This window comes from Netta rufina, assembly GCF_964035555.1.
Source record: "Netta rufina genome assembly, chromosome: 6".
Taxonomy (NCBI): Eukaryota; Metazoa; Chordata; class Aves; order Anseriformes; family Anatidae; genus Netta; species Netta rufina.
Window position 1 is genome coordinate 16,210,521 of NC_140129.1, and position 24,394 is coordinate 16,234,914.

Genomic DNA, 24,394 nt, shown 5'->3' on the forward strand with positions numbered 1-24,394 from the left:
CATGGTTCCAGGGGCTTGGATATTTTACTGACATGTAGAATTGAAAATCATTCTTGGAGAAAAAGCCTTAAGTAAATCAGACTGAGACTAGTGCTGGAAACCAGCTGTGAGAGACGAATGATTTTAAGAAAGATGCTTGATGTTAGAGCTGGGAGAATTGGAATTAAAGTAATTTTTATGTAGTTGAGAGGTACTGAATGAGGAAATCTGTTCATAAACAAAAGTAATGATGGATGAGTCAATGAAAATAAAACTGTATTCTTTTAAGTAATTTTTGTCCAATATTTGACAATTCTCTTTAAACTATTGGCAATGAGATGTACTGTGGAAATTCTGCCTCTTAATATATATGTATCCTATCAATACAGCATGTACCAAAATATCTTCTGGAGTATTAAATTAGCTGAATTCAAATGCTACTTTCTCCAATAAATGTGTTGTTAGTGCTCTGTATTTTGTAAAGGTGTCACTTCATTTCTTTAATCCAAGGCTCCTGATTTGAGCTGTCTGTTATCAAAGAAGGCTTTTCTACTCTATAGGAAAGATGGAAGGTGGAGATTGCAACCAGGTGTTTTTCAGACTTGACAGCATCACACAAGCCCTCATTTGACACAGATAAACAGAACAACTTCGTTCAGTAACAAAAGTACAAGACACCATCTGATGTCTGTTCTAGACTTCAGAGAACTGGACAGATATTCATGTGGTCCTTGGTTACTCATTGCTTCAGTTACACCTGTTTCTATCCCTCCTTAATGAAGGCAACAGATTTTTATTTTTTTTTTAGTTTTCTTTTATTCAAATACTTGTTTGCATTAAGAAACATGTCCAGCTCTCACTGTCTCCTTGCCTTATGCATGGAAAAAAAATTTCTTGCCTTTTTTTTTGTTTGTTTGTTTTGTTTTGTTTTTATTTTTTTGGAGGGTGTGGTGGGGGTAATAGAGGGGATATTCATAAAACAAAACTTCAAAGCTTTCAGGGCTGCTAGTGCCTCATCTCCCACTCAAGAAGCTCAGTTTCCTTATTTGTTTTCATTTGTCTCAATTCCAAAAGCTTTCTGAGCAGACCTCTGGTTTTGAAGGTCTGTAGATAAACCTGAAGCATATATGTAATATATGCTAATATATGTAATATGTAAAAGAAGCATATATGCAGTATATGCTAATATATGTAATATGTAAAAGAAACAAGACAGAATGGAGGGAATCTAAATGAAACTGAAATAAATGTAGGCAAATGTACTCTGGTGTTTTTGATGAGATTAATTGGTATGAGTTGATGGAATTGCAGGACTGTAGTCGATTAGAAAAATTAACTTTATTTTTATGAGAGACAAGAGAGCAGCAACACTTGAGATTGACAGGCTCCATTTTACTTGAGTAATAGAGGCTTCTCTATACCCATTTTGTTTCCTGAGAAAGACAACTACATATGTAATAGTGCCAAATATGCCTGCATGTCTGTCTTGTGTACACCAAGAGGAACTGAAGGCCACCAGCTGACTCCAGACTGGCTCCAAGCCAAGCAGTGCCTGCTTTAAATCATTATCACTTCAGGCTTAGTTCTGTACCTTGTCTTACGGTGACATTTTTTATCCTGTTGCCATCCTATCCCCTCTTTGTTTGAATCTTCCAGGGAGTATTTCCCTTCTGATATGTTCTCCGTTAAATCTAACAAAGTTGCTTAACCTATAAAACAAAGTTACTATTTTTCTAAATCCATCTCTATAAACACTTTTGAAAACTAAAGGTTGCATACAATTCATTTTTGTGTGATCTATCACCAGTGGAATATTTTTGCAAGTCAAAAATGTATTTATACTTTTGAAACTAACTTTTTCGGTGTGAGCAAAACTTTGAGAAGTGGGATTCCAGAGTCTCAAGGAAAGATGGACCACATGTCTTAATTGCTTTCACTGGTATTAGAACAGATCTCTCAATATCTAGAATTACAGAAACATTATTAAGTTTGGAAAAAGCCTCCAAGATCATCCGGTCCAACTGTCCCCCAGACGCCAACATTACCCACTAAACCATATCCCTAATCTCCATGTCCAACCTTTCCTTAAACACCACCAGGGACAGTGCCTCCGCCACCTCCCTCAGCAACCTGTTCCAGTGCCTGACTACATTGTTAATCTAGTTGCTATCAAAGGATGAACATTGAAATGCCTAAACAGTTGTTATAACTCCATCAATTAATCTGTATAATTAATAAAAATAATCTCTGATTATTTTCCTCCAAATTTTCTATCACGAAATTGAAGTTCCAGTCTTTAAGCAAGATCTTGATGCTTCTCATTATGTAATATATGCAAAGTAAGTAGCAAGTAATCTTGCTGACCATTCTTTTAAATGTGAGACATCTTACGGATTTTTGTAGTTTTTAATGGATATCTCTTTAGAGTTCACTAAGATCTGTCTCAAAGATCTGATTTTAACTTTTTGAGCTAGACACATGCACAGGAATCTCACTAAATACCATGAAGCCAGTAGCAGACTTTTTCTTCTGCCAGCTTTTTTCTTACCTTTACTTATTTTCCCTGTGTTTCAAGTCCTTTTTATAGTAAAGGGATTTTCAAATAGCATAGAGCTAGACAGATGCCATAGATTTAAAAGTAGAATTCTTTCCAGATTATCAAGAGGTTTCATTTTATGTAGATGGATTGGATGACTTCTTTAGATTCTGTCTAGTCCTATTTTGCAGTGATTGTTGATGCATCTAGTAATAATGGATGAAACTCGCTAGTCACCCTAGAAAATAAATAAAAATAAAATAAAGAAAATAAATTCTTTAATAAATATCTTTGTTTGTAACTTGCACAAACCCTAACGTCCCCAAATGCAAGCTGTCTGTCCTTTTCACTGATTGAGCTCTCAGCAACTTGTGTGCAAACAAATTGTTACAGTGGGTATAAGGCAATGAGCAGCAGTGCTTACGATGTGTTATCATGAACTTTGCTAGAAATGTCTTATAGAAAAATAACATTTAAAAACAGATGCAAATTATATTTGTGAATAAAACTGTAATTTTTATATATTTATTGCACAGATCAGAAACCCTGTTCTTGACTACGATATGTTAGTCCTTAATGAAAATATGAAAATAAAAGTGTTCCATGAACAAAAGTTCCCAGTTTCATTACAGCTATGGAACTTTCCATTTCATGTATGGTGGTAGCAGGACTCTGTACAAATTGCTTTGACAAAAATAGTATTATATAAAGTGGAAAATTCCACCTTCAGAGTGAGAGGGAATTTTAGCAACCTTCTTTTCCCAGAATTTGCAAGTAGTGTGTTGGGCACTATAAACTATTCAGTTGTCAACAATCGTATTTGACAGAAGTCTAGATGTGAATTTTTTTTTGTTCACTTTAATTTTCTGCAGGAATTGATATATAACTCTAAGAGTGATTCTGTTACTGTTTATACTGTTCTCTCAATTTAAAATGCAAGAACGTGCAAGTACAACAGGAAAACAAAAACGCAAATTTCAGATACAAAATAAGTGAATTACTTTAAACATTACATGAAAGTTTCTTATTTCTTTATACAACAAAAAAGTAGATATTTCTATACGCTTTCATATTATGATGTTAAGATTTTGACAATCCTGTTTGTGCAGGAAGGACCCACTTCTGTGCTGTGGTCTGCACAGGGTAAAATCCACTGCACTTGTGACGTCACTGATGCAAATTGTGGGATATGTTTGTGGTTTTGTTTTCTTCTGTTAAATTTTGTTTTATCTACCTATTACCTAGAATTTGTGATAAAACTATCTCTGAAAGACACAGTTTCCTTGAAATCAAGAAAGGCCATGTTTATACTACAAAAAAAAGAAAAGTATATGACACTGGCTGTAAATATCTTTATTGTAATTTGTCTTTAATGTCTGCAGTGACTGTATCCATTGGTGATCATTTAATTATTTAGTTGCCCATATAGCTTTGCTTCTGCTGTATGTATAACACTATTTTATTGTCTTGATACTGATGTGCATGCTGCTGAGACTCCAAAATTCTCTTGGGAGGTTATTCCCACAGTCTGGTTCAGCTCAGAGAGTGCCACCATGAACATTAAATGTCACTGAGGGTAATCTTGGTTTTGAGAAACTTTCCCCAATGTTCAGACCCATGTGTATGTGTGTCTTTTTATTTCAGTTCTCTCTATTTTTCAAACCTTTCCACAATTCTTTACTAGTCTTTCTAATACCCAGTCTGCCCTCTTGCCTCTCTGTCTGTTGTGTATTGTAGCACATACATATGTAACTCTTTATATATGCTAGACTTTCCACAGCTTGCTTCTTATATCAGTCTCTTCAATTTGTAAATCCTTTTCAATTTGAAAGGCACCCACTGCTTAACACAGTAAGCATTGTCAGTAAGGGACCAATAATTCCTTGCTTCATGGAAAATGTATATTGATTCTTTGAGCTTTGTCCCTCATGCTGTGGTCAGGTTATTAGGCTTCAAACATGATAGTTTTATGTGGAAGAGAGAACTGGGCTTTTCCCTCATTAACCTTAATTGCTACTCTGGCAGGTTAGTCCCTCACTCTTGCAACTCAAGTATTATTTGGAAACATACCAGATGTTTTTATTGTGTGTACCTTTTCATATTTCTTGCTACGTAACCAAGGTTATCTTTAGAAGGATAAACAAACAAACAATAATAATAAACGTTTCAGATAGAACGTCCAGATATTTTTCTTTTCTGTAGCTTTTTGTCTGTCTTATTTTTGCTATACAGCTGCCTGATAGATTGATTTGTCAATCTATGATCTGTACCTGTCCCTGCATATGAAGACCACGTCGTTTTATATTGATTTACAGATTTACTCTACTGTTATGATTGAATATACACATACAGAAATGGAAATATTGGACAAAGCTCATCAGGTCCGTACCCCTGTTAATGTAGGCATAGTGGTTTACAATCTCAAATCTTGTTGAAGTTTTCTTCTGACCACAGTGGAATCCGGCTGCGCTTAGAAGTTATTTCCAGCTTGAGTTCATTCTCCCTTTACTTCATCATGGATGCCAAGACTTAAATACCATGAGATCCTACCCCATAAGATGAACATTTCGCAGTTAATATTGGAAATTAATTTAAAATATGCCAGAAGACATTTTTCCTTAAGTTTTGTTGTAAAATGATGGCTATGTTCATTGTTGAAATCAATGCTGTTAAATCTGGGGGAAAAAAATGGTGAAATTTATTTTATTTTATTTATTTGATTTGATTTATTTCCCCATTCTGGCTGCATTGTTGTTTAAAAACAAGGGGTTTTTGTTTCTTTTTTTTAATTGAGGTATCGGTCACTGATCTGTATTCAAATGTGTGTTTCATGAGGGCTTTAAAATATGCTACATACATTTCTGTTTTTCTGTTATAGAAAAGACATCTGAGGATTAAGTTTCACTTTGCATGACTCATTTTTGTTTTGTGTAATTTTCAGAAGTGTGTAATAGAAGATGTTTGAGATTCTTGTCCAGGGAAAAAGTGTCGTAGAGGTAGGCATTTCTGTGTTGGCAGTAAGCTGTAAGATAGAAATTGTCTTTGCAAAACAAAACTAGTGAAATAGACCTTCAATTAAAACAAAAAAAAAAAAAGGCAAAATAAACAAAAATCTTAATATGTGTAACTTAAAGGGTAGATGTAGATTACTTCTCTCTGTTGTAAACATTCTACTACTGGAAAAAAAATAAATAAATAAAAAAAAGATTTATTCTTCTCTTTCCAGTTCTCTTCTGCACTCTGGCTATAATTAAATACCTAAGGACGTTTTTTCCATTTTGAAGCAACTTAGGCCATCCCGATCTTTCTGATTAGAGTACATAAAAGCAGATTAATGGTAAGTTCAGTTGCCTGATTTCTTCCTGTGCTTAAAGGCATATACTATAGTTATGGACGAGTTTCAAGCAGATTCTAATATCAAATCCTTCCAGAGAATGGTTTTGAAAATTCTGGAAAAAGAGACAAATTATAAGGGTGTACTTAGTGGAGGTAGAGGGAGATTACTCATGTTATCTGTTGGCGGTGACCATGTTAAAAGTATGGGCTCTTCCTGTAGGTGGTTGACCTCCAGGGAATACTTCTGAAAATGCAAGTTCAGAGCCTAGTTCTTAATTACCTTAATCAACCCCGGCTCCTGAATTAGTGACTCTGTTTAGATTGGTTAGATTCCCTAACAGCAGTGAGCGTATTCTGGAGTATGGTTTCACTCTGAAAGGCTGTTCTATTGCAGAAATATATGGCATATTTTAAACCCATTCTGGAATGTAGGCGACTGTGAAAACATGATTGCTGTATCCACAGGAATGTATAAACCTGGGCCTTAACTAAGGAACCAGTCTTTCATCTCTATCTTTGCAAACTTCTCTTGCCCAATTTAGCACGCTACTGTGGCAATAATTAGTGCAAGGAGATGTTGTGATTCAGGATGTTTGCAAAGCAATGGAAAGAGAGTGTTTGTGATGAGGAAACTGCAGCATGTGGAACAGAATATGTGGTGGTAGATAGAGGGGTATAAGCTGTGATCATCTCCTCAGGCTACAGGTCGTTCTGCATGGCTTGTTGCTCTGGTCCTCCTGATGCAGATGCTGTCATCTCTGTGGTATCATGGTTGTTTCCCTTTTTCCATTCAGTGTTCGTGTATCCCACGCATTTACTGTGTGTCTTTGTGCAGCAGCTTAGGAAGTATTAGCCAATGAATAGCATGTAGCGTTTTTTGTTAATGTATAAGTGCGTTAACAAATGCCCTAATACCTCCTCTTGTTACTCCTTTGCACTGCAAAATGCTAGCTATAGCATCTGGCCTGTCAGCTGGTGTGTCTACACAGAGCTCCTTCTGCTCAAGTTAACTGGCCAAATTTCACTCTTGTACTGCTGCTAATTCCAGTGAGTCTGGGGACTTAAAAGGAACGATGGATTCACACCAGGGTAATGCATGCAGGTTTGGACCATTTGCTGGAGTTTTGTACATTGCATATTATACTTCCAGGTATACAAGTAGTTTTACTTCCCTCAGTATTTCTCAATAGCAAATATATGTAATTAAAAGGAAAAGAGCAGAGATATGTTATAGTTTTTTTTTGCCGTGTCTAATGCGTATTGCCTTTCAATCAGAAAAGCCTCTATTACTTCAGTCTTGCCAAGAACTAAGTATGAAGCAATAGCAAATGTGCATGGCACTCAAGAGAATTAAGGAAAAGGTTCAAACAAGAATTTAAAGACCAGTGATTGGAAACATGGTCTATTTCTTAATACAGGAGAAGTAAAGTTCAGAACAGAGAAAAATGCATGGAAGATTGTGCATTGCTTCATTTTTACTTCTCAAAATCATAGGCTTAATCTTTACTTCAGTAAATAGTCAGGGGGTTAAAAAGAGAATGGACAAGGCAAATATTTCTACCCATTCCAGGATGCAGGTCAAAGCCTGTATGCTGCTTAGATCTGTCCAGTTTATTAGCACTGAGGAAACTAAATGTTAAATAAAGATTACTGCTTTTAAAAACAGAGTAAAATATTACATTTGAAGATAGTGAAAATATGTTTTAGAGATAAGAGGGAGTTATATTCTTAATAGGCATAAGAACAGGATAGACATCTTACCTAATTTTCTTTCCTGTTAAGTTATGCACCAAAAAGTTACCGTCTATTTGTTAATAGAAAAAATGTAGCACCTGAAATGACCAGTAGTGAAAGGACTTTTGCACAGAGGATTGAATGTTTTTTTTCTTCTAGACTCACATATCTGACTACTTCTTTTATCAAACTTACTGTGAGAGTTTGCAAGTTCCTTTAAAGACATCTAAGTGCAAATTATCAGGAAGTGCAGCAAGGATAATTTGACTAAAATATAAGCTCTTTGTGTACTAAAGCACAAAGACTGTATGTATAGATAGGAAATGGAAAGTAGTTCAAATTACAAAGGATAATAAAGAAAGAGTAATATAAATATATAGGACAACATTAAAACAGAAACAACAAACAAAAAAAGAGCAAGAAATGAAACTGGAATAAGCATCAAACTTTAAGAAGTTTTTCTGTAAATTCACTTACACTGCTTACAAAACACCAGGGAAAAAGCTGGATTGTTATTATATGGATGTCAGGAAGTCAAGAAGCTGGGATTGCGTGGTGCCATTTTTGCATTATTGGTGTTAGAAAGATCAATTGTTTTAACATGATGATCATCTTAATAAGTGAAGAGGGGAAGTTAAGTGAAAGGGGGAGATTGCAATGTAAGAACGAGTTAGTGTTTTGCTGAACTGGGATCTTCAAAATGCTGGATCTGACAAATGCTGTACAGGGACATTTGTGCTAGTGGAATTCTGGAGCTCTTACCACTTGTGAAGAGAAGAGGAAGTCCCAGAGCATTAAAAGAGACCAGATGGGTCACAGTGTTTGTAAAAGAGGAGAAGGACCAAACTGAGTTTAAGAACTAATGTGTTATCTTCCCTTTGAAAAAGCAGACAAATGAATTTGTGCCAAAGCATACGAAGGAGAACAGGATCTGAGCAAAAAGCAATAGGGTACACAAGCAGGGATCGCTGCTCTGTGAATGCAGAAAAGGATTGCTGCATATCACAAGCTGATTTTGAGTTAACGTTGCCACATTTGACAGATGCTGTCCTGCGAGAGAGAAAACCAGAAACAATTTGGCAGGCATTAAATTTGTCTGCTATGTTGCCAGGAAGCTGAGGGACGGTTCAGGTGAGTCTGAGTAGGAGTGAGAAACAGCACTGGTCACAACACTTCTCATTTTTCATACACCCCCATCTCAGTACTTTCCATTGCACTATCGTGGATTCAGTTTAATCAGCTCATGGGTCTGGTTGAAAGGAAATTTCTCTTCTGTTGTTTTGTTGCTGGTTTGTTTCCAGGTGGCCTGACTCGCTGTGCTAGCTCAAGGGAAGAGTTGGGAATGGAGGGGTAGTGGGGCTGCCCAGTCTGCTCAAGTGTGGTCATGGAAAGTAGATTAGATGCATGCTGCATGGAAGTTTTCATAAAACTCCTTTCATGCTGTTTTCACATCGACTATTACCTTCTGTTTATTTCCATGTTATTTGATTAATTAGATTTAATTTATGAAATGTGATATTAAAGTGATACTAACTATTCTTTGAGAAGTTAGGGGTGACTTTTTTTTCCAAGAGTTACACTATCTGAAGTTCTGTTGAAAGTCAATGAATATATTAAAGTGTTTTTTGTTTGTTTGTTTGTTTCGGTCCAATTTCAATTTAATTTTACAAAAACATTCTGTTAAGTACACTTTTTTTTTTTTTCTTTTTTTGACTGTGAATGCAAGTAAGGGTAGGGTTGCCCAAGTTATTGTCATGCAGTCTTTGAAAACATAACAGCATTGAAACTCTTTATGATATATCCCTGCCAGAGCTGGTGCACTGCTGCTTCCAAAAGCAAAAATGTTTCTAGTTGAATGCCAGTCATTAATGAATGTTCAGTAACACTACTAATGTGGTGATCTGTGCTACCAGATCTATTAGTTTTAAATCTATTTATTCATTCCTTCCCATGTAAGAGAGGGTACATACCATGTATTATAATTTTATAGATTTTTAATTTTTTACTTATTCATCAATCCCAACTTTGAGAATACATAAATCAGTATTCCTTAATTCGCATTTGAGGATTTGAGGACTCTGTTCTTCTGAATCTCATGACCCTGAAGTGTCTCTGTAAGCCTGCACTCCAAGGTCCCCTTTTATTAACTTTTTCAAAAATTCAGACACCATCCCTTTTAAAAATAAAAATATAAAATAAAATATAAAATAAAAAGAACTTATTTAAAAGATACAGCTCTGTAGCTGCGAGCTAGCCATCTAAAACAGTAACCCCTAACTTTAATTACAAGAAATGGAAAAGGTGCCACTGTGTGGTGATGTCAATAGTAGGCTGCCCTCCCTCTGGAGTCATGTTGCAAACACTGTCCTCGAGGGTAATTAAAGTTAAGCACACAATTACAGAAGCCCTGATTTGTTTGGACTTGTTGGTTGCCCACTGTCTCATAGCACCTAACATCACAAACGCACCATGTTGAAATGAAAGGATTATTTATTTCTGAGTCTCACACTGTGCGTATGTTTAAATGCTGTGGTGGAGGTGGACTGTAGCCTTGGGTACTAAGGTAAGCATCATGACACCGATTAGCAGTGGGAACTGGGACTGCATGGTCTGTTTTATGCTTTTGTTTTGCTAAAATGATTCACGGTTGTGTGATCTTAGCTAACCTCTGCAGCTTCTGAATACTCTAAGGCACTGGTGATCTATAGCACTTCTATTTTCTGAAACATTGACAATTTTTTATTAGACAGAAAGCTAAACTTTATTCATCAGTGAACCTGGTTTCCATGGCAGACAGTTTCAGTAGAGCACTTTCAAAAACCTGTATTGCCTGTTGATACAATCTTTTTATCTGATGGACATTTAGGGAGTAATGCCAAAAGAAGATCTTAGAAAAGGAAAATGAGAAACAAGTTGGGTAACCGAGTTTTCTAGAGGTGACTGTGTAGAAAGTGGGAAAAGCAAATGAAGCATGAATTATCTGAGCCATGACGACTTTTAAGAGAGTTGATAATTGTCTAATTGGTTAAATGGTTAGACACATCTGTGAGGTTGTGTCTGGGTCTAGACTCACTTTTAACTTTGTGTACACTGTTGCCAAGCTGCTGTGTTGGGGTATTGAAGTGGAATAAGGAGAAAGAAGCCAAGTGCAGACATAAATGCTCCAAATGTAAAAGATAAGGTGTGATGGCTTTATGTGAGCATTAACAAAATGGTAACCCATCAGCATTCTCTTTGATATACTTGTTTGTTGTTAGTGGATAGCAACTCAGGACGTCCTGAAGGAAAGGCTGTGTTGAGCTTCACTAAAAATTAGATGATGAGCTCAGTGGTGTCAGAATTTGGGATAAAAGGACTAGATATTGAGAAACATCTTATCATATGAGAAGTGTAGGGGAAATTCACTCTCTAGAAAGCAAAGTGCAACCAGGTTCTATCCCCAGTATTATGGAACTTTAAAGGTGGTGTAAATTGAGTCCTTTTTTTACAGCTATTCCTTAGTAGGGACACTTTAGTTTGTAAGGAAACACTGTGTTAAATCAAAAGATACTTTTATACTCCCCCCTAATAAGTTTTCCATTTTCTAGATAAAGGTACTTATTTTAAGAGGTTGCTCATCACTATACAGCAGTTCCCTAAAGGGGAAAAAGCACTTGGGCTTGTACTGGCATGGTAATAAACTGTTGGCACAGTTTAGTTACTGTGTTGAGATCCTGAGATAGTTACTGTGCTTCATCCTGGGATACTAACTGTTTCAATGTCCAGGACCAAAGAACACGGATTTAAGACAAAACAAAACAAAAAACAATAAAAACAAACACGGGATGTAAGTTGACCTATGCTCTGGACAAGATTGTGGCTTCAGTAGGCTGGTGGTGATATTTTTTCTTTTTATTAGAGATGACAGCATAAAAGCAAATAGTGCTTTCTCATTGCACCTTTGCATTGGGAGAGTGGAAAACGCAAGGGAGGGGCAGATGATTTGAGTAAAACAACAAAAGAGATCCTTAGGATTTCAGAAAGATCTCTGTATAAATGGCAAGAGAGCTGAAAAAGAAACAGCTGTTTTCGCTGTGTTTTATTTATTTTTTTTTCTGTCATATTTGGACAACTTCAAAAGAGAAAACCACTCCAAAGCAGCATTTCCCAGAACCAGGTGGGAACAGAGGAGAGGGCAGAGTTGCTAAGGCTGTGGGTACCAGAGGAAGAGGTCTGAGCAAGCCAGGACTTTCCAAGAAAAAGAAGCTGGAGTGGACTGCAAAACTAGCTGACCTCAATGCAGGCAGGAGTATTGCATTTATTAATAGTTGTCACTGTTTGTTTAGATTAAAATCCAACTTACTGAACTAGATGGTGTTAAGATGTAACAAGCCGCTCTGCTTTTCGGTCAAACAAATCATCTTGTTTAGTTTAGAAAATTATAAGAAAATTAGCTCTTTAAATTACTAATGACGAATATTTCCATACTGCCTATACATAATAAGAAATTGTGGTTCTGCTGCAGCCAGAATGTTTCTTCTGAATACATGTATTAGTGAAGAATGGTCCTCATTTTACCTAATTGCTTAAGCTTGAGAAGGAGCCAGTACCAACAGATATGTATTAATACTAGTATAATACTTCTAGAGTTTGTTTGACTTGGGAATATAAATATTGCAAAAAGTGTGTGGAGCAATGTAGCATGATTGCTGTAAAATTCAATCTGGGTATTGCACTAGTGTGCACTGGATTCTCAGCTGCAAGAATCCAGGGAAGACTGGAGGCAAAAGGAGGAAGAATGCTGGTGTGGGTCACATTCTGTAAACCTGGGAAGGGATGGAGCTCTCCCAAAAGTTAGGAGCAGATAATTGTAAGTTATTTAAGGAAAATGTAAGATTGTCTGTTCAATTTCTAATTATTGGACTATTCTGCATATTCCATCTTTGTGCTATCTTATATATAAAACCTACAGCGATTCTAGTTATTTCAAACTACTAGAAATGCAGTACAACTGCAAGGAGAGTAAGAATTTCTTGATCAATGTTTTGATCTACGTGTCTCTAGAATAATGAAATTACGGTTTTCTGTTATCCATCTATGCTCCCACCCCCTACTATTGATAGACATCGCTATTTGTTCTCCATGATTTTGGTGTACGAAGTGTTGAGATTAGGAGAAGAAATATTATTGTATTTCTCTCTATATATTATTATTATTATTACAGTAAAGATTTTAAATATCAGCTTTTCTATGATTGCCTTCATATCAAACATATGTATAGTATTTACAATATTTAGTCTGCATAAAACATTGGAGAAAGAATATTAACAAATCATAGAAATTAGTGATTCCAAGTCAGTCAGATTTATGTTTTTATTTCAGAATCCTTTTAAGAAATACATGCAATATATAGCTATACTTCTTTTCTTTTTGATTGTAAATAAGCTATATATAATCATCAACACTAGATAAGTAAGTAATGGTCGACTTTTTTGATTGATGAAATGGCAGAAATTCCATTCATTTCAGCAACATCAAGTTTCAATTAATTTTTGGTATTGACCTAGTCAGTGGAATCCTACATGTATTTGAAAAGTAGAAATACTTCATTTCATGGTATCTGATTTTATACAAAAAGAGAATATGGAATTCTGTTAGCATGTCTTAATAATACATTTATTTCTAGATGATAATGGAAATAGTAACTTAAAGCATACTGTAAATCACATTTTAATTTGCAGGGACAGAATTATTTTCATCATCTGACGTGTTTCTTAGATAGTTCATACTTGAGCACAAAGATCTTAAACTGCACATTATATAGGTTATTTGTACGTTGCAGTGAAGTTGCATCAAATGCCTCTGGCTTTTTTGAAACAACCACTGAAAAAATAAATACAAAATAAATACAAAATAAATTTTGTATGCGTATGTTGCTTTGCAACATAGGCCTGGGCTAATGCTTTCTCATAACTTGTGTTAAGATGCTTATACAGAGTGCTTCTTGCTTAAGAATGCTGTTGAATAGTTGTAAGCTCTGTAACAGTTCTTGCTGTCTCTCCTTGTGGCTTCTGAAAGAAAATAAAATAAAATAAAATAAAATCTTTGAGGATTGTATCCATTTTTAGTTGTCAGACTTGGATGAGGGTGTACATGTATGATTTGTGCTGTTTAAATCAGTTAACATCTCAGTGGAAGGTCTGATTGGTCCTTTGGTTTCTGAATAACATTTGAAGTATGAATTCAGTGCATTCCAAGTTTTAAAAGACATGTAAGTTACTAGCTCTGGTGATAACCATATTAATCCTCAAAGGACCTGCATCCTCGTTCATTAATGAATTAGTGTGCATGATGCCCTGGGGACACAGAAGTTCTTAGTATTTTTCCTATTGTCAACTGGGGGCTGTGTCATATCTCACACATACTGAGGTTTTGTTTCAAGGTATTTTTAAAAACAAGTTACATTGTCTGGATAGAGAATATATTTTCGGATCATGTTAATTTGCTGTTAGGGAAGCTGCTGAAGGAGTGGCCTTCTCTCTTCTTTATTACTTTACTTTCAACACAATGGCATTTATGGATATCATAAATCTCATTTATCATAATTTTGTATTATAAGGAATCAATGTTTTGCTGATTGAATTCTAAAAAAAAAAAAAAAAATGCTTTATTTCTTCACATTGTTTTGTATTTAAGAAGCGAGAATGTCTTAAACTTCATGAATATTAATGAATATCCTTGAATAGCTTTTACCTTAAGCATTTTGATATCAGCACCTACTTTTCAGAAACTCAGAAGTATTTCACTTGGAATCCACTTTTTTTTTTTTAGCAGATTATCTTATGTGCGAAGAAGAGCACGTGACATTCTGTAATGCCCATGTATAGCAATATACAACAAGCAATATTAGAAGATTCTTAAATCATGTAAGCTTTGAGAAAGAAAAAAAGACTAGTATTCTATTGCTCAATATAGAGAGATATGGTAGGTGCTCTGGTGACAGATGTCATATGAATACCAAAATTAAAAAATGTAGTAACATTCAAGTGACTAATTTTGCCTCTCATTTATGGTGAAAAAAATCATGCTATTGAGTGTAGCTAGGTCTGCGACATGATGAAATGGAGGTATTGGAACCTTGGCAAGATACCTATTGATTTTTATTTTTATTTTTTTTTAATGGGGTGCTTTTCTGTAGTTAGGTGTTGATTTCTTTTTTTAAACATAATGTAATTATACCAATTTTCCCATAAAGGTGCATAAAAGCAAGTGTAGGCTTGGCTGTGTTTTTGTTTTCGTTTTTTTTTGTTCCTGTGTCTGTTTTGTTTTACGTCACAGGCAATAGAGCTGAAGAGAGTTTTATATTTATGAAAGCCTAGGTACTACCTCTGGCTCTAACCTGTTTATAGAACAGTTTTTGAGGCACATGCTGAAATAAATGTTTCTGACAACATTCAAAGCTTCCACTGACAAAATTAATAAATTTAACTGAAAGGCGTGGAGACTCAGATAAAGGTTATGGGTGAATGCATGCAGAATTCTCACAGAATCGTTCCATGAAACATTTCAAACATGTTCTGCCTGGTCTTAAGGCTGCTTGAACTTTGAAGGAAAAAGCTGTAAATTGAGATGACAGTGTGAAGTGTAAAGGCAGGGTGACTGTGCATACTGTGGTTGCAATCCGTAACAAATTCAGCCAACGTGCAAAACAAAAGGGACAAGTTGTCACCCCCTGCCCCTTGAAGGGATACTTTTGGTTCAAGCAGTGTCTGAAAAATGCTTCACTAAAAAGGTCAAGGGAGGAGAAAACCCTGGACTCACCCATCCCATCAGTTGTTCACATGTTGCTACGGTTCCCTGACTGGGTGAGACAACTAAACGTTGCTCTAGAGAGTGATGGCTCCTTATAGCCAGAAATGGTCAGACAATTCAAGGATGAGAAAGCCAGCATGTCCTCTCCCTAAACTGAAACTTTGGTGTAACTGGTGGTGGGTGTCGATAACTCAGATGAGGCCCCTTTAATGTTTTACCCAATACTGTGTTGGGCACAAGTTAAACAAAGATGATCACATGCAGTGTGAAGTGGATGCAGATTGTCCAGTCCATAGAAATTTTTTTACAGGATACTTTAATTCAGTCCTGATAGCACTTCAGTTACTCTTCCACTTGCTCCTGGCTTGACTGTGGACTTCTTCCTTGGATGTGAAGACCATAGTGTTGTATTAACATCTTTAATTAAAAATGGGAAGGAATTGAACATGGCGCTAGATTTCTCTACAGTGACCTTTAGTGAAAGCTTTCCAAGACCATGCTCTCAACTTTGAAAAGAGTAATTTGTTTCTTTAAATATACTGAAATTTTTCACAAAATGTCTTAGATGAGTAATTTATGATTTTGTATGTGTGCATATGTGTAATACTGTAATACTGACACAAATTAGAGGAATTAACGTGCAGGCATTACATGTTTTTCTGTGTTTGTATGTGATAGAAAATGGTCTTCAAGAGAAAATCAGAGGTAGTATTTTCACAAGTAGTTTTCAGAGGGGTGCAAAGGGAGCAGTTGTGTGCTTGGATTTCACTGGACTTGACACCTCTCTTGAGAAGGATGACTGGTAGCAGAAGCTAGCTGTGTTTGCCTCTGCCTCGACTGTGGTCTTGCCAGTTGTGCCTTCTGCAGCTTTTCTGTGGAGCAGGAAAAGAAGAGCAAGGGAGTTGCTGGAGATTGGTGGAATCCCTTTGCCACCTGCCAGGCTGTCTGTAACACATCTTTCACTGGTACTGCCATGGGAGAGATCGGTACAAAACTTTCCAAATGCTTCCTCCAAAATATTGCTTTCATTGCTTAATTATGTGCCTTTATTGTTAGACACAGATCAAGTTTGGATAAAGACGACAAAGTCTAATCTTTATAAAGCCTTCAGTGGCCCAATGAGTTTCAGAGTGCATGAAGCCATGTGTACGTGGTAAAGACAAGCAGAACATATTACACAGGGACTTGCTTTTGAGATGTGGAGGAGGAAGAAAAGTTTTTTGCTTTTTATTTTTTGTTTTTTTTTTTTTTTTTTTTATAAAATGAGACATTTTGGATCAGACGAGTTTGTTTTCCCTCTCCTAGACAACAATCAAGCAGACCAGTTGAGGTTTGGTGCATAATTTTGGCAGTCTGTTGCTTTCATCCCCTGTGCTTAGGTAGCTCCCACAGTGGTAGTCACAAATGAAGGTTTTTTTTGTTTGTTTGTTTTTAAGGTTAGAAATTACAAATTTGAAATGAACAAATGAATTTACAAGAAAGATCAGTTATATTTATGCCAAAGACTCACTAGTAGTTTAAAACAATCTGTGTTTGACATGGTAAATTGTCTTTATCATTAAAATGCTAATGAAATGGTAAACATCTGTTAAATTTATGACGATAATGAAGCTTGTCAGCTACATCTTTCTTATGCCAGTATTCCTGCTTAGCTCAGGTCTGCATACAGACCTGGTGTAGTGATGGCAAAAATCTATCTGACTTTTTGAAGAAATGCCAGTGGAAAAGTATGCCCTGTTCTGTTGGATCAGATCATTGTCCTGAAGTGCTTCCTCCTCTAGTTTGGGTCATCCTTACCTGATCATTCTTCCAGAGGCTTTCAGACATGAGTCTGAAAATCGAACTTCAGTCAAACAGGACCACTGGTATATGGTCGGCAATAGTAGGAGTAGTAAACAGCAAAACAGAAGTGAACAAATTTATTATTAATGCCTACACTAATCAGTCTGGTAGGTGTGTATGTATTCTATTCGACAGAGACTCTGAATGTATCCTAATTTAGTGATCATGCATTATGCTGGCAGCAGAAACACCATGGGCTGCTAAACTGTGGGCAGATTTCAGATGTATTTTAAATGATCTGTACTCAGCTGAGGCATACAATGAAGATTGCATTGTTTAGCAGAGGATGCTAATAGGTTTTTAATTTTTAAAATTTTTAGGCCAAATGTTTTCTATACCTCGGTTATATATAGCATCACAAACCTCGCTTAGTTCTGATTTTAAATACCAGTCACAATTTAACTCTGTTCTCTTTTTTTCTGTAAAATTTAGTTAAAAGATGTAACCATATTTAGCTTCATTGCTTCATATTTAGCTTCGTAGCTTAATTGAAGTGTGTATATGCAAAGAGAGGACAGATCTTTTTTAACTCCATGCATCTTTAATTGCTTCTGAACTTCAAAGAGAAACTTGTAGAAGTTTGATGATGATGGCACTTTATGGAGTTTAGGTAATTGAATACAGTGTAGCTGCTGTTGGAGTACAACTCTGAAATCTAAATTATGTAAAGCTACTGTTTCAGAACCAGCAAGTAGAAATAATCATCATTTTTGCAGTCAAAGATATTTTCTTTGGGTAAATCCTCTGAGATGCTGCTTTCCTGTTGATGCTTTTTTTTTTTTTTTTCCATTATGGATATGAAGTAGAAACTATGGGCATGTTAGACAACCTTTAGTTTTTTGCCATTTGTGACTCCACTTGAATAAGCTTTGACTTAAATAAGCACAAGTGTCAATGAGTTACAGGGGCTCATGCAGAATGCAGGGTTTAACTGACATAAAGATCTGAAAAAAACTTGCATCTATGAAAGTATTGGGGTAGGAGAAGAGAGAAAATATTCTGGAATATTTTCTCAATATCTCAAGCATATTTTTCCTTTCAAGTTGTGCAGCTCAGTTGGGATGGAGTCCTAATAGTTTTCTCTCCGTAGTTGTCAATGACCCATCTTTCTGCTATCCTCACCCTTTGCCTGTAGAAGGAACAGAGAATAGATTATAGCCTGTTACTCATCTGCTAGGCCATAATACAATGTTTACTATGCTGCAGCTGTGATCAAATTGACTGTGTCTCCAACATCTACAAAATTTGAGCTCAGGGCTAGTTTCAAGTGTTTGGCCATCCAATAAATTCATGCAGCCCCATCTGGCTTCTGAACTCTGCTTTCCTCTCAGACACTATAGAATGAAGAAACTACAGGTTTGAAGTCACGTCTGTGGATGCAGAGCGAAGAGATGAAGAAGGAGGAAAATTCCTCTGCCTGGAATTTTGCATGTCCTTAATAGGGAGAATGGGAGATAGATGCAAATTATTTGATTTTGTGGGAGAAGAGAGGGAAAACTGTTTGGTTTACTTTTCTCCTTTTTTCCCCTCCCGAGTTTAAAAAACTCTGACAACTTCTATGAGAGAGAGAGAGAGAGAGAGAGAGAAAAAAAAAAAAAAAAAAAAAGTTTAGTTACTGTGTCAGCTCTGTTTGAGACCAAAGAAGCTCCCTAGAGAACTGTTACACTCCTGGCTGATGTGCTGGCCACTGGTGAGCAGGAGAGGGAAGTAATGATGGAGAAATTCTGGCTGAAGGGACCTAGAGGAGAGGCAGAGAATGACTCACCCTCCTGTAAAGACATGGGACACTTGTGTTCCAGTGCCTGCTCAAGTCTGTGTTGAATTATTTATTCAACCCAGGAAGGAGCATCTGAATTTTGTTGTTTGTTTTTTAGTTAATTTTTGATTTCAGTGAAGGGAAATATTGTTTGAAGTCTATTTTGTATGATTTCAGGGGGGAAAAATTACTCCCACAGGCATAGCTGGAAGCAGTGTGCTAGGCATGCTATCGTGTGGGTAGGGCAAACAGTTAGTTATAAATGAATGTTTGGACATCTGTGCCTTCACATTCCTTTGGGGTCTTGTTGGGGAGTGATTCTCAAGTGTATACAGCAACAATTCCAGTATGTGCATTTCTGGAAAGCCCACTTTTGGGGAGAAAGATTTGTGCTCCAATTAAGAAAATGTTGATTTGCATTGCATGTAGAGAGTTCATGTATGTGCCAGCTGATTATCTGTTGTCCATTTTCTAATATTTGCATTTCACTGTAAAACAGAAGGAATTAAATATATATATATCTAATATGAAATGATGTTTGTGCAGCACCTAATAGTTACAGAAGCTGCTGGAAGAAGAAAAAACAAACACACAGCTCACTATTTGGAAACAGACCTCTGGATTTCAGCTTGCATGTACTGCCTGTGCTAGCTGATCTAATAGGCAACCATGAATTGCAAAAGCATCTGACTTCCATGGGCGCCTATCCTGGCCTTTTTGGCACAGAAGAATTTTTCAGCTTTAGGAGGATTTATTCTATCTGCCAGGGTGATTTATATACCATATGTCTCCTCTGCAGCTTCTGAGTATGCATGGCCATAGGGAAGTGTTCTGCCTCATCTCTAGTGTGTGGAAATAGGTTTCTTTTAATGATATTAACTCCTGCAGAGCCACTTTATTACCTCCATGCATTATTTGTTCTTGGCGGTTGTGTCAGCAAAGGATAGCTATGCTGTGTGTAACGTGAAAAGGAGAATACTATGAATTCCTGGTTTTGTTTGCTCTTGGCAGGCACTACTACACTTCCCACCCTTGTGCGCACACCTGCCTTGATGATGCAGCCTTCCCTGGATATCAAACCCTTTATGCACTTCCCAGTGGACAGCAGCTCTGCTGTTGGATTCTTCCCAAATTTTAACACAGTAAGTAAAGGTGCTTCTGCATTTAGTTTCAATGTAATGCTTTCCAAGCCAGTTCTAATATCCAGTATTGAAACAAGCCTAGTTTTAGTAGAACCCTGTTTTTTGTCTGTGCTGTGATTCTTACTGTTCCCTCGCGTGAAAGTCTCACGCTGTTACCCAACCTTCTTACTGCAAAACATCTTTTATTTTATTTTATTTTTTTTTTTAACTTGGTCTGTAAGGGTGTTGTTTGCACACAGAAAAAGGCCCATGGTAGAGCTTTAGTGAGTAATGGAATAATTTTGAGTGTTTACCTGGGAGTACACGTTTCCATGAGCTGGGAAAAAAAAATAATAAAAAAGAAAAAGAACAAGAAAGAGAAAAAGCTAACGGAAAAAACAGACTGGCAGGTAAGGCCTAGAACCTCCACTGACTTAAACATGTTGAGTGCACTGAAACTAGTATTTTGCATGCTGCCACTCAGTTTTGCTTGTGCAGCTAATTCAGCATAGAACAAATCGGCAAACAGTAAGTTAATAGCAACAGAAAGAAACTGCTCCAGGTCATTTCTGCTGAGTCAGTAAATATGCTTTGCTCATCCATGACCGTTGCCTCACGGTTGTCGCTGTTGCTGTGGAGGGATGGGAAGGGGAGCACTGTCACTGCCAGCAGGCAGGGATCAGCTGAGCCACCACCAAACATTTCCTTTGTAAATTTTCCTTCTGTCTGAAGTTCATACAGCAAGAGGATTTATTCTTCTGCCTGACTTGCAAATAAATCTTGCTGACAGGCCTTGTGTTTGAGCACACAGTACTGTGGGATGGTTATAAGGTAACCATATTAGCCAGCTTCTTTCAACTGTTGGCAGCCCAACTTATTCTATAAACTGTAGCAAATATTATTAATTCATTACAAAACAGGCATGTAAAATTTGTGTGTTTGTGGGAGATGTGAGGTTATTCATGTGTACAGATCTGAGGGGTACATACACATACTTATGTACAAAGAGAGAAAAGATAAAAATTCAGGTATTTTTAAAGTGCAGGAGTCAAAACTTAATACAATTTTAGATAGCAGTATGTCATTCTCATCTCCGGGGCATGATGAAATTCATATTCATTTTCATTCGTCTAATACATTTGAGAATTTTGTTATTGATTTGTCTGTTTTCCAGTTGCACTGGTATTATAGCTGAGCTTTGTCACAGAAGTGTACATAAGTCTTAGAGAACCTTTTCTTTAGGGATGCTCTTGTTGTAGTCAACCATTATTTGCTTGCTAGTGTTTTTATTGAATTTCTGAGCTGCTGTAGCCTCTAGAGGCAGATTAATTTGTATATTTAGACTGTTTTTGCCTATGTACACTAGCTTACATTTATCTAGGTTACATTCTATTTGCCTAATTGCCAGAGTGTTTATCCTTCACACCTGCCATTTCTCTCCAAACTTCTATGAGTTTTATTAAAAGAGAAGCCTGGGGTCATCAGCAAATATCTTCTATTCCTCCCTTGGAATTCTTGATAATTATCTAAAATCACACTGTCATGCACCACAGACACCACATTCTTAAATGTTCCTTTTGGAGAATCAGTATTTCAGCACTACACTATTTCTAATTCATAGACTTTGCCATTTATATTGTATGTATTGATTTTCCTTAATAGCCTTTTATAATGGACTTTAAAGCTCATTGGAAAACTAAATCATTCATAGTTATCTTCTGACAGGCACAGTGAACACCAGTTGTCATACATTTCCCTTCTTTTTAACTTAGCACAACCTTTGCAAATGTGCATTTCTATGCTTTTTTTTTTTCTTCTTTTTATCAAAGTAAATACAAATGGGGGGAGGGTGGAGAGGGAAGATGTGTAAATAAATAAATATAATAAAGTCTAAATCCTTTTTCCAGAAGATCAAATTTGAGTAAACATAACCAAAACTCAGTTCACTCATGATGTATGCATCTTCAAAAGTTCCTTAATTTTTCTTCTCGTGCAGTACCAGAGTATTGGAAGAGCTTTTGCCACACACATGCACATACACACAATCATTTGCCATACAAATTAATCACAAGAGGACTTGTCAAAGGCTGTGGACAGTGACACCTCTGGCATGCAACTCTGAATCTCTTTGCATTTGGTAGGACTGAGGGAACCGCCAGCACATGCCAGGGCCACTGTTCATCCTTTCATATATTCACTGAAGGTAGAAAAAAGAAATGTGGTCTCAAGAGAAAACTTCTCTGCATCAACCTGTTTATTTTTCAGTGGCAGCCAGATACAGAAGTGTTTTTTCTAAATCCTGTCAGGAGGTGATTTCTAACTTAATTTAAGTGGCCTGAAAAATAAAAGTTTCTTGTTTCTTCTCTTTGAAGAGCTTGATACTGCCACTACCAGGTCACAAAGAATAAGGTAAATTATATTAAATAGAAACATGTTTAAAGGAATACCCCCTACCGTGTTTCCAAAATAACTTCCTTTATTTATGGAAATATATTTAAAATCTGAGGTAAATCCTCTTTTTATATAGGTAACTTTGACAGTTTTCAATTCTGAAAACATCTGTGGTGCTACAGATGAAACATCAGTGTTCCCATTTCCTTTGTGAACATTTCCTGATCACATGCTTCTCTCCACATGGGGTACTTTCAGACAAAATGCTGAGCAGACCCTGATTTTTTAAAAGGAAAGAATACCCTATGTATATCTTATTTTCTTGACAGAATCATGTGATTTAGTTTAAGATACCTCTCTTCTGTTTCTCATAAATCAGCAGTAGTTCTAAAAATAATGTGGGTGTGTGCATAGTACTTAGCAATTCATGCTCCAAATGATTTTTTCTTTGTTCCTTATGACTTGGCCTTATAATGTAGGCCAAATTAGTTGGGGATGCTGGTACTGACTCTTTTGGATACATGCCTTTATTCCTCAGCTAGGGAGTTTTTTTTTACTTTATTATTTATTTCAATGCATCAGCCAGAAAGGGATCTTCTGAGTGCAGAATAAAGGACTCCAAGCAGCAAGGTGTTGCAGAACTGGTGCACTGTTCTTTCCTGGACTTTTCGGAGCACTGGCAACTAGTTTTGTCATTTTAGGACAAGTGTGATCAGGCTGTCACAGCCTGAACGTGGGCTGGTGCATGGAAGGACAGGAGTGCTCTCAGAAGTGCTGCAGCAACAGGGGACAGCATGTTAGTCCTGGCATCAAGTTCTGTAAACTCTTACTCAGTTACTTGTACCCCTCCGTATGAAATGCATAACTTGAATCAAATTTTTGGCTAGTATGACTTAGAATATTTTTTATTTATAGTAGAATGGCATCCAGGAGGTTCCCAAATTGGTACCTCCAATTTGGAACAGAAGCTGTGCAAAAAGGTATTGTTTAAATACAGATGCTCTTTAACATGCAAAAAAAGATTAATGATTCCTTAACATGTAAGATCTTGCATGTTGATTACATTTTCAGATCTGAGAGACTTCAAAGTCAAGTATATAATGTTAGTGAAAATCAAAAGTAAGATTACCACAAGTTTTAATTACGTCCCCATTGTGCATCTATTATAATGCAATCTGGGATTTTATCTCACCAGCTTTCACCACAAAGCTTCATCTTCCATACCAGTCTTTCTCTGCACATTCTTGATGCATTTTATTATGTCATCTGTTCTGTGGACTGTATGAGGAAAATATGCTTTGTGGTCACATCACAGAAGGTTATATCTATGCATGAGCTAAAATGGATGAAAGCAAAGTTTTATCTTACAAAGCAAACTGAATGATCATTGCCTGCATCTCCCTGTAAGGGATGTATAGTCCCCAGGAAAAAAAAAAAAAAAGAGCACTGAAAACTCCAGCACATTCTACCTTGTCCTGAAATGAGAACAGCACTGCTTGATTCAAATTTAGTTGAAGTGGTGTAGCCAGGGACCTGTCGGTCTGCACAAAAGCAGTATCAAAAGCAGCATCAGCAATTTCTGAGATTCCATCATCATAGAAAATAATCAGCAATTCATATGCTTCCTTCGAAGTTTGTTATGGCCTCATGGGTAATCAAAGATTATAGTATCTCTTGTAGCATTCACATTAGTGAGAAATTTTCCATCTAACTATATGACAATTGGTTTCTAAATGCTGGTTTGTGCCTCCATAGTTTAGAGGACTCAGGGGTTAATGTGGCCTGGTTGCTGCCTCAGAGTCTATTTCTCTTCCAGTAGGTTATGCTGAGTCTTTGCATTAGAGTTCAGATCTCCCCTTGCAAAGCAGACCAGAAATATTTTACATTTGCCAGGGAAGGTGAGCCAGC

General features: G+C 36.5%; 1 protein-coding gene across 3 annotated transcripts in view; it reads left to right on the forward strand.

Moving 5' to 3' along the window:
• Positions 1 to 24,394, forward strand: part of ZNF385B (zinc finger protein 385B) — a 137,313-nt gene that overhangs the window by 60,218 nt on the left and 52,701 nt on the right. For all 3 annotated transcript variants that reach the window (XM_084288779.1, XM_084288781.1, XM_084288780.1), the window contains exon 2: positions 19,986 to 20,116. In XM_084288779.1, the coding sequence (XP_084144905.1) occupies positions 19,986 to 20,116 (131 nt within the window). The remainder of the gene's footprint in view (positions 1 to 19,985; positions 20,117 to 24,394) is intronic.